At 34.2% G+C, this 11,790-nt stretch overlaps 2 protein-coding genes across 2 annotated transcripts; one reads left to right on the forward strand and one right to left on the reverse strand.

Annotated features, from left to right (window-relative positions):
* The first annotated feature begins 1,416 nt into the window (after positions 1-1,416).
* LOC126704144 (vesicle transport v-SNARE 13-like) lies at positions 1,417-3,759 on the forward strand. Its single transcript, XM_050403171.1, has 4 exons — positions 1,417-1,510; positions 2,422-2,480; positions 2,582-2,770; positions 3,607-3,759. The coding sequence occupies exons 1-4, from the start codon at positions 1,417-1,419 to the stop codon at positions 3,757-3,759; spliced, it is 495 nt and encodes a 164-aa protein (XP_050259128.1).
* Positions 3,760-4,331: 572 nt separating this feature from the next.
* LOC126701414 (two-component response regulator-like APRR1) lies at positions 4,332-10,047 on the reverse strand. The gene is made up of 6 exons (XM_050399501.1): positions 9,474-10,047; positions 7,924-8,085; positions 7,676-7,809; positions 7,086-7,250; positions 6,006-6,090; positions 4,332-5,708 (listed from the first exon to the last, which is right to left on the reverse strand). The coding sequence occupies exons 1-6, from the start codon at positions 9,655-9,657 to the stop codon at positions 4,792-4,794; spliced, it is 1,647 nt and encodes a 548-aa protein (XP_050255458.1). The 5' UTR covers positions 9,658-10,047; the 3' UTR covers positions 4,332-4,791.
* Between the last annotated feature and the right edge of the window lie 1,743 nt (positions 10,048-11,790).

Raw genomic sequence — 11,790 nt, forward strand, 5'->3', positions numbered from 1 at the left:
CTCCTAACAGAATATCAAGATGTACCTAATTTGCACAAGAAATTGCAATATTTTTTGCAAGTTGAACAGTTTTTCTAAACGCTCAATATCATCATGACTAGAATGATCGAGACAGATAAACACTCGATCAAATTGTTTTTTAATGGACTGTGCTTTAACGCAAACATAGAACTTTATGTTTCAGTCATAAGAGCAAGCAAACATAATCCAAAAGCAAATCTGTTTACAGATTTTCCTTACTCAATTTTACACTTTGTATGTCATGTTTCAATTGGTCTATGTAATTTCTACCTCAACAATTTCATTTGAGGTATCTGCAAAGTTGCAGTAGCAATGCCATATTGCCTCAATATCTCAGTCTTATTTTGAACACCATATGTCTCCCCAATAATACTTATTATTGTATTGTACAATTCAAGCGTTGTTGGGAAAGGGCTTAAGACAGAGACACATACAATTCTAAGGAATTGAAAGATTTCACCATCAAATCCTCGAACAACCAGAGAATTATTCATGACAATGTAGAGTTTAAAAGAATTAGTCAAAAAATGAGTAATCCAATCAACCAAACTCGCATTCAAACTGTGTGATAATTTTTTATTTGAATGAGTTCCTTCCCAATAAGAGTGTTTGAATAAAATTATATCTATGATTATATATATTTATTTAGGGTTCAGTTAATCTATGTCCTTAAGGCATATATTAATTATTCATTTTTGGAAACATTTTATTAAGAATTAAAAAAACTGTCAAAAAAATTAGTAACTTTTTTATTTTTCTGTAAAAAGTTTCTTAAAATGATTTACTAATATATGCCCTAAGGGCACACTTTAATTAAAATCCTTTTATTTTATTTAAAAATTTATGAAAAATATAAAATTATATTTAAAAAAAAAGATTTTAAAAAATTGGAGGTGACAATTAATGGAGATTTTAAACTTACCCCAACCAAAAAAATTTTGGACAAACTAATACGCGTGCAGAAAATTACCCATTTCTGTAAAATTACCCAAAAGTTCTTATTACTCAACTGACATCTCTTAATATTTTTAGATGGAAAAAAATAAAAATAAAAAACCGTTTTACCCATCATCATCATAAGGGAAATTGTTGTTGCACACATGCAAGTACGCACTAACTGTACATCCAACGAACTAACCAACTAACCAACCAAGAATGTCCCAAAACTTTCAAACTGTCCTCACCTCCACCATCTCTGCCGTAACCACACTTTCCAACCGTCCACTGATTCCTCAGTACCCCTCGATCTCATCCTACATTCTTATAATAATCATCATTCAATTATAATCATGTGTATGAAAAATGTGTTTTTTAAGTTTTCATTCATTGTCTTAAAAGAATGCTACTTGTTTTTTGTGTGGTTGAATTGTAAAAGAAGGTCGGAGAGGCATTGCGATGAGTGAGGTGTTCGAGGTGTACGAGCATCACTATTGCGAGCTCTCTGCCAATCTATCAAGCTACTGCACTGCCGCTACTGTACTTGATGGAGGTTATTACCACACTATATATGTTTTCTTTGAATCTCTATTATTTAGTTGCTTTTGTTTGTTTCACGAGGAACAATTAGGCAATAATGAGGTGGGTATTTAATGTTGAAAATTCTTTAGGTAAGAGAAATGGAGAGAAGAGGCTAGTGGTTATGAATTATGATATATGAATTGATGGGTTTGTGATTATGTGCTTGTATTGTATAAGATGATGAAGCATATAGATGTTTTATAATGCTTGAATGAGATTGTTGCTTTTGCTATATTTTTACTTTTTAAGTTTTGTATGATATCATCAATGGGTATTTATAGTGGGTTACATCCTAACTAAGATTACAATATACTTTAACTAGTATTCGGATTAGGAATTTAGGACTACTTTACTAAAGGCTTTGTTGCTTAATTGGCATCTCATTGTTCACAAAGTGCTTGAAAATCAATTTTTTAAGTTTTATGTTAGTAGGTAACAATTAATCTTATGTTCTATTTTGATATTGATATTTAAATATCAATGAGATTGTAAATAACTTTGTGGTTTAGTGGTATTGTCTGATTCTTGAGAACCTGGATTTGAATTTCCCACTTGTTGTAAGCAAAAAGTGTATATAAAATATTGTAAACCTAGAATATTCATAATGATGAGTTAAGTAGATGCTAAACATGCTGATGGGGAACAAAACTGGAAGATGGTTTGTTAGAATGTAGGAGTCATGTCTGTGGTGTTGTTAGTTTGTGTGCATGGAAAATGGAACTTTTTACTGTAGTCTGCATATGAAGTTGAATATAATTACCTTTTGCTTTTGTTTGGTTGTGAGACTATTGGGTTTTGTACTGTACGTATTAAAATATGCCTAAACTGTCAAATTATTTACTTCACTGATGGTTCTATGCATTCTTCATTCTTGATTGGCAGAGCAAAAGAAGCAGAAAATTTCCGAAATAAAAACTGGATTAGATGATGCGGATGGTTTGGTACTAAAGAAGCCTATTGCTGTGACATATTAATTCTCTATTTTATTTATTTATATATATCTCATCAGATTACTAATGTGACTTTTCTCGAATTTGAACAGCTTCAGAAAATGGATCTTGAGGCAAGGAGTTTGTCACCTAGTGCAAAGGCAACCCTTCTTGCTAAGTTAAGGGAATATAAAACTGATTTCAATAGTTTGAAAAATGAATCCAAAAGATTCACATCAGCTAATGCTAATCTGGCTGCAAGAGATCAGCTGTTGGAGTCAGGAATGGTAGATGCACTGTTGGTATGTATGTCTTTCTCCCTCTCAAAGGTTGTATCTTGCGCATCAACTGTATGTAACCAATGTGTCACAATATGTGGGATTCACAAGTGTGTGGTTTTCACTAACTGTGAGATACAGGTTGCATGCAACTGATGTATAAAATAATTTTTCGTGGTTCACATAGTTCTTGGTGTGAAATGCCAAATGGTCTATATCTACTATAGCTTTACATTTCTATTTCCATGAAAGTTATTTCCACCAATTGGTTTTACTCTTCTAATTAGAATATATACACACTTTCTAAATTTTAAGAATAGTCATGGACATGGATATTATGTATATAATTCCATTAGGGGTACATTCTCATTGACATTGGTGGGTGATGCAAAAGGTATCTAATGATCAAAGAGGAAGACTGCTGATGACAACAGAGAGATTAAATCAGTCCACTGACAGAATTAAGGAGAGTAGAAGAACAATGCTGGAAACAGAAGAGCTCGGCGTCTCGATCCTACAAAATTTGCATCAACAGCGTCAATCTCTACTACACGCCAATAACACAGTATGCCTTATGCTCTTTCTTTTTGTTCCAATTAATGGTTCATTGCCTCTTGGTAACAGGTTCATTGTGGTTTTTACTTTTTATATTTTGTATGTTTCATTTTTGTATTTCATGTGCACTACACTTCATCCCTTCCCTAAATGGCAACTGAACAAGGGCATAGGTTGTTCTCTGTATAGGAAAAAAGGGGTCTGCTTTAGCCTTATGCAATCCGCAATTAGCTTTCCCGATAAACGGCTCTGATTAATTTAATGGTCAGCATTAGCAAACTATTGATCTTTCCTTCTGTCTGCAGATACATGGTGTGGATGACAATGTTATCAGGAGCAAGAAGATATTGACATCCATGTCAAGAAGGATGAGCAGGAACAAATGTATCATTGGTTCCATAGTCGCAATCCTAGTTCTTGCAATCATATTCATCCTTTATTTTAAGCTGACTCATTAGTCCACCTTTTCTTGTCCAAAAATTTAATTGGCTCATATTAGCGTGTATGTTGTGCTTTTCTTTCATGAATGCGTGCGCAATACTCTCGTGTCTTTTTACCTAACTTTTTTTTTTTTCAATTTAATTTACTCAAAGAGGAAGCCTATTTCTCCCTTCATCAAGTGTATCATAGCTTCTCTCTTTTTTATTACATATATTCAAATGTATGCTTTTCTTTTTTTTTTTTCTTTGGTGGGGAATAGGGGGAGTAAAATGCATGTACTTTTAAGATCTTTCTAGCAAAAAAATTAAAATCGCTGCAATTACCTTGTACTATTATTTAAACAATTTATGGAAACTTCCTATAGATATCATTGGGTGTATTTTTTTTTTTTTTTTTTTAGCTCTCCATAATCCTCTCGAGCTGTTGAAAGATCATTTAACATTCTCAAACCATAATCAATTCCTCATTGACACATTTAAGAATACAGATACGCCTCCTGAATGAAAGAAAGACAGCAGAAAATCCTAGGGTTAATGGATCATTCAGATCTGGATCTTTTCCTCAGTGTGAAACCTTCAACCTGTTCAGATTAAGAAATACCAATGACTGCTTATATAATTCTACAGAAAAGACAGTTCACTAAACTGATAGTGAAATATCTCCTGTGACTGTTTCTGATAGTGATATATCCCTTGTATAAATATGCGATGACTGCTTTTTTAGTGAAAATCTACATCACGAGAAATTATTTCATACACCAAGTGTATTACACCCCCCTCCCACATAAATGTCGATTTCATGGTGCATGACCCGCAGCACCCATCGTTATGAGAGAGAAAGGTGGAATACACCGAGGACATTGAATAATTTCGCCTAAATCACCACCTCTCAGTGCTCTCACGCATCTGGTAAGGGAACAACTAAATATACATGAAATTTCAAGAATTCTAACTTTAAAGGAAATTACCGCATTGAAGGGACAAAACGATCCTCAATAACCCACAACCACATTAATATCCTGAAGCATCATTGTGAGGAGAGGAATACTTTCAAGCATGCTTCTCCTCATCCTCTTCGTCATCCTCATCAGAATCAACAGAAGTCGGGTGCCCATTAAGATCCACATTTACACCATTTACCTTCCTCACAAACTGGCCCCGCACACGAGGCCTTCTTTCAGCAAGTCGTTTTCGATTAACATATCTAATCTTCTTATCAAAACATCGCTCCTTTCTTTTCTGCCTAAACTTGATCAATGCTGCTTCTCTTCTGTCAACTTTATTCAAATTTACTTCAGAGGAAGATGGACTTCCAAATGGCCAAGAATGAGAAGCAGGCATTTGACCAGGTTGTAAGCATATATTAACAGGGTAATACGGGAATGGTGCCATTCCATTAACATGTGGAGGGCATTGTGGAAGATGATGGTACTGTGACATCATAGCTTTAGGGGAATGATTTTGCAGGTCATGCAGGTTCTTTTGATACAATTGTGCTGCTGATGGCATCATGACTTGATTTACAACTCCTGACATGCAATATGGAAAGGCAGCTTGGGCAGGTAAGCCAGAAGCATCAAGTTGATGTTCATTTCTTGGGTGCAAAAGCACTTGAGAGAACCTTTCATCCTTCAAATCCCTTTGCTGTGAGAGTTCCGTTGATGCAGGTGGGGTGCAAGACCTCTCTATTGAAAAAGAATCGGGCATACTATTACTGCTTGGAAATTCATCTCCTTGCGAATAGCTTTCCCATGCCTCTCCAGAGTCATTTATTTGGGTATCATTAACCACTTGTTGAACACATGCTTGATGGTTCTCTCTCGTCCTCACTTGAGCAACATTTTCCTCGACATTGGCAACCCCTTGAGAGCTCTTTTGTAGTGTGCTTGTTTTGACATAAGTGAAGAAAGCAGAAGAAGACTCACCAATCTTTAGTTCACTTTTCTTTGGGCCAGATGAAAATTGTCCTGCAAGACATCACCCAAAGAATTTTATACATATCATGTATGTATGTGTGTATGTCTACACATATATACACTATATATATGTAGATATATGTGAGTGTATGAATATGTATTAAAGTGTAAAGTATAAAAATACTGAATACATGACATGTATATATATGTACACAGCACATTTGTATTAATTGGCAATATCAAGACTGATATTTTCAGATGCTACACAAAACACAATGAAAAATCTTTCATGCTTTTAAGACACCTGCACATGATATTGGTAAAGCAGTAATTGAACAAGTGGCTCACCAGTTCGTCGGTCACTAATTTTTGGCACATCAGGCCGGTATTCATCTAATTCAATGTATGGAGGCTCTACAGCAGCAGCAGAAGACTGAAAAAAGAAACAATGAAAATATTAAGCACAGAAAATGCCAATGTTATCCCCCCCCCCCCCCCCCCCCCCCCCCAAAAAAAAAAAAAAACCTTGCTCTTACAAGGGGAGGAGGTGCCATTTGGTGAAATTGTGGCCACAGTTCAGTGTATATTGTGCTAGACCAGTCTTTGCCCCATGATGGTGTAACTTTATTACTTTTTAATTTTGTATGCGCAACTTATTTTCTTAGTTAACTTCAGAGCATTAGTCTCTTGCATCGAATCCAGTTTCACTTTTAGTTTGTTCCTAAGTATGAGTGCTAACTACTAACTTACTTCTTAGTTCTATTTTACTTAAATGTTTAATTTTCCTCTAAAGTTGGTTAGATATCAGGTCATTCAAGAGGACAAGATGAGTCTCAATTAGTGGTCTGTTCTCTAGTCCCCTACTTGGGATCTAAAATTAAAGTAGGTTTTACATTCTGGGATATGTAGTCTAATATTAGTATATTACACATAGAATGGCAAAATGTTATTAAGATTAAAATACAGAGAACATGTTACCCCCATCAATTTTTGAGTTTGCTGTACTGCTGATCCCTTCACTCCCCTCTATAGTTGCCTATACCTTCAAGTTTGTCAAGTGCATGTTTAAAGCAGGCCAATGTACTGAAATCAGGGCTCAAGTGGGGACAAAATTGTCTGTGCTTCCTAGATTAGGTTCTTTGCAATACAGCCACGAATATACTTGTGTTTATTCTTTTTTTTGGGGGGGGTGGGGGGTGTTCTTTTGCAGTGCTTAACATTTTAGCCTATTCTGTGTCCAACTAATGATAACAAAGCCCAACAGTAGAACCAAAAAACACATATCATTAAAAGTCATCTTTTCAAAGTAAATAACTAAACATATGAAGGGCCCAAGGGTCTACACAAATCACAAATCGACTAATTCATAACAAAGAGGTGATCTTCTAATTTTTGAGCAACCAAATTCCAAGGCTATAGTACACTCACCTCATCTTCTTGATGAACTGACAATCCCATCTCAGGATTAGTGCTCCTACGGGACCTGTCATCTGTGTCATCCGAGAACATAGTACTGTTTGTATTAGCATCACTAGGGTCTGATGCCACCAGATCAAAGTCGTAGTTCAAGATGTTCTTCTCAGCCAGTCCAAGCTGCCAACATAAGCATTAAAATGAACATTTCAATATTGATCTAAGGAGAGATAAACTATCAATGGAACTCTCACACTGGTGATAAGTAACACAAGAAGGTGGCCCATGGAATATGGAAGGTGACACACATATGTAAGAGCAAACATCAATAATGATATGAATTCTTCCAAGATAATAGAAAATGCATGAGCAGCTCATAAAAAAGATGATAATAGTCTAAAAAGCATATCATTTTCTGCATCATATATGGTCACTCCTGTTTCCTTACATTTGCTTCATATGAATGAGTTCCCAATATTTATTAATAGTTGCATCTATGTGGATATTTATTTACAAAAAGGGGGGGAAGGGGGGGGGGGGGGGGGGGGGGGTGGTGGGGGCAGAAAAGGAATTTCAACATAACATGAAAGCCAGGTAAAACAAACCATGCGCCGCCTTCTCCACACGTGTGTCCACAAGTTTAATAACTCATTGGTGCGTAAAGGTTTTACAAGATAGTCTGCTGCTCCAAGCCTCAGGCACTTAACAACAACAGAGACCTCATCTTGTGCCGACATCACTTATCAAATCGAACAAGATTAAATAAGAATGATCAGACTATATTTTACCCAGAAGAGAGAAATATACTATGCTACTTACGAATTTGGCAGTGGTGGTAACAAGAAAAACTTACTGATCACAGGAATGCGTCGTAAATCGTTATCCCGGTTTATGTACTTCAACAACTTCATGCCTTTGGCCAAAGGAAGGTCAAGTTCAGCAAGTATGATATCTATATTAGCTCCCTCCGCATTCAGTGCATCAATCACCTGCCTAGCTGACCTGACTGAAGTTACTGCAAAGCAAGAAATTAAAAGCTGTCACCCATCTCCACTTTCAAAATGTAACAAAATAGAGAATGTCATTAGAAGATGAAGAAGGCAAACAAAACTCAGTCATGATAGGAGTATCGCATACTACATACGTAAAAGAGATGGTAATTCTATCAGAAATTTTCCCTACTTAGGCCAGTTCCAATTGATTGCTTTGAAACAAGGATCAGAGAGAGTTTAGGTATGAACTTATCAAAAAGCAAAGCCATGCATTGAGCACCATTAGCTTTAAGCTCCAAAATAAGACTAAGGCCTTCCTTAAATTACATTGGCTTTTATTTAGACAATCAGTAACATCAAGCTTGGACCAACATCCAACTAATTCCTATCAAGAAATGATTGATTTTAAAAGGGTAAAAAATAATACATAAGCACACAGATCACACAAAAGAGGAAATTAGATCATCCTTTCTTGTTTGTTTCTATGGAGTCACTTTTACTTATGTTCTACTCATTCAAACTTCCAAAGAAGCCAATAATAGCATCTAAAACTTGTCTCACATTGTCATGTTTCTGCACTGATCATCATAATGTTTTCTAGCATAATTATTAATTAGATTTGAAGTTGTTACCTCACTTTAGTCCAACGTGAGTGAAAGCAAATAACTACAAACAGCTAAGGGCATCCAAGGTGAAAGCTTAAGTATAAATATAGTCAGTAAGTAAATTTAGTCACAAAATAGAATTTGATCCTTTTATATATTTAAAGTTTTCATCATTCAATATCCAAGAAAGCCAAAAAATCAACGGAGCCTAATACAATCATTTGACTTAGTTAAATTCAGTTTATCCTTATAAAATCCAATATCATTACTACACAATATTACATCAAAGACAGAATTATTTGCTTTAACTCAAAGTACTACCCTTCTCACATAATACCTAATTGTAAACTCAACCTCCTAAATCCTAGCATCAAATTACATAGTTCAAGCATGTTTTCACCAATAATACAAAAATTTCCAAACTCTTATCAGCTCAAGAAACCCGCTTCGCTGATAAATTCCACTAACCAAATCAGCATATAATTCAACATTACACACAACACTTTTAATTTCAATATTACATAATAAAAGACAAAAAGTTATTAGCTTTACTTCAAACACCAAAATCCTAGCAGCAAATTACATAGTTCAATCTCTACTCTACACTAAAATTTCTCATTCACAATTCAACAATTCCAAACAAACGATTAACAAACTAATCACATCAACAACCAAAAAAAAATAGTCAACAAACAAACCATAGATTTCAACAAAAACAAAAAAATCAAAACAAATCATAGAATTCAACAAGAACAAAAAATCAAAGCAACTAAAAATTTAAAAAAAAAAGCAATATATGTATATACCCTGATAAGAACATTTCAAAAGAAGAGTGGAAACCTCTTCCAAACTCTTGGCATCGTTATCACACACCAAAATCCTCACTTTGCTCCTATCTATAAACGCATCTCCTCCTCCTCCTCCTTTACTACTATTCCCACCGCCACCACCACCACCCTCTCTGTTCAAACTAACCTCCCCAGACTCCATTTTCAACACTTCTGAGAGCTCTGAACTCAACTTTCTTCTACTCCAAAACCACAAAAGAACTCTCAGATTTCCTTTTTCAAACAAATAAAAATTTAGAAATCCAATCCTCCACAACCTTAAAAGACTTTTTGGATTCTAAGAGTTCCGATCCGAGACCTCCATTGAAACCAAAGTCACCGTGAACGGCGCACGTTAGCTTTATTCATAAGAAAAAAAAAAGTGTAAGATGTCAGTCAAACCGACGGTGGTGATTTGAAGATCAGAGAGAGATCACCGGCGAGCGGCGCAAGTTAGCAAAAAAGATATTTTGGTCTGCTACAGTAAGTACTCTGTGAGAGAGAGAGAGAGAAACATTAATAATATATCTTCTCTCTCTAACTCAGTTGTTTTTTTTTTTAAGAGTAATGAAAACACTTTATAGGATAAAAAAAAGTACTTAGTTATTAATTACTTGTTTTGTGTTTTCCAAATTGAGATTAATTTGTTAAGAATAAAGTTTAGTTACAAAATTAGTTTCAGTCTTAATCTACAACCTTACTCAATATTTTTTTTTATTGGGGTGAATTTTGACAAATTCATTATTGGATGACATCTTCTTCTTATATTATTAGTGCTTGTAAAATTTCTAGAAAATTAAATATTAATAACTATGTTATCAATAAATTGTTCAAATTCTAAATTTTTGTAATTTAAAATTATACATAAAATATAAACTTATAGATCATATAGTAAATAATATCTGATTAACATAAATTTTGACATATATATTAATTAAAAGTATAAAGAGCATACAATTTAACGGTTAGATTTTCAAAATATGTAGTAATGTTTATTTTATTGAGTAACGTTGTAAGCTAGTCTAAGACTACAACCAATTTTGTAATTAAATTTTGTTAATTTTTTAATTACATTGGATTAGGGACGCGGCTAACGTGCGCACGTCCGGTAAGGCTGAGGATGTGGGTGGCGCACGATAGCGAAGTGGGAGACGTGGAAGGTCCCGCAACAGAAACAAAAAAAAAAATCTAAAAAAGTGCAAAGGCAGAGAGAGAGAAAAGTGAAGATAGTGTTCTTTTTCTGGGTGGAGATATGGTGGGAGAGATGCCACGTGGACATCTTTGGCTAATGAGGAAATGAAATCTGATTGATTTTTCCTGCCACGTCACGGGCTGATTTTTTTTTTCTCTCTCTCTTTTCTCTTTTTTTTCATTTCTTTCTATTTTTGACTTTTTATGGAAATAAATAGGCCCTACTTTGATTTTTCATTATTTTTGATTGAATCTTAAATTTTTGGGTGATTTAAGGAAATGAAATGTGATTGAATTAGAATATTCCCAGAAATCTAAAGCAAACAGGTTGTGATGCTGGCCAATTAGAGCATTTGCAATAGAAAAAATATATCAATTTTACATATTCAATTTCCAAAATTATTGACATCAATCAAGTTAAAAATGTGTAAATTTGTAAAGGTTCTAGTTGTTACAATAATTATGAAAATTTACACTGACACTCATTTTGCATATAGTTTTTTATTATTTCTTTATGTATTCCGATGCTGAAGGAAGAAAGTGTATGATGATTATTGTGTATGAAGAAAGAGAAACAATTAAAATAATTAAGAAAAATTGATATTTTAATGTAATGTAGTGTAAAATAGATAATCTAACGTGGGGTATTTTGAAAAATAAATATTTAAAATAGAAAAAGTAAATTCTTATGCTTAAGTAGATAGATTTTTTTTGCACAAGCTGACGGGAAATGCTCTTACACAAGATAGATCAATCCGAAGTAATGTATAGTTGTGTACTAATTAATTGCACATGTTTCTTGCAATATTGATGTCCACATATAAGGATATTTCTACCTTTAATTTTTGTTTAAAAATAATTTATATATAATGATATTAAGATATTTAGAATTAGATGTAATAAAATTAATGTACATTGTTTTTTTTATATATGGGTGTATGGCCAAGGTGTGATTCCCAAATTTGATTGATTGTGTGATGTGTGTGGGTGTGTGATGAGTTCCACATCAGGTATTTATTGGGTTGAATTGGACTTTATTTACAATTGCAAGGCGTCTCAATTGTTACTAGTCCTTTTGAGGTATAACGCAGATGTGGCTAGCGTA

This window comes from Quercus robur, chromosome 10, assembly GCF_932294415.1.
Source record: "Quercus robur chromosome 10, dhQueRobu3.1, whole genome shotgun sequence".
Taxonomy (NCBI): Eukaryota; Viridiplantae; Streptophyta; class Magnoliopsida; order Fagales; family Fagaceae; genus Quercus; species Quercus robur.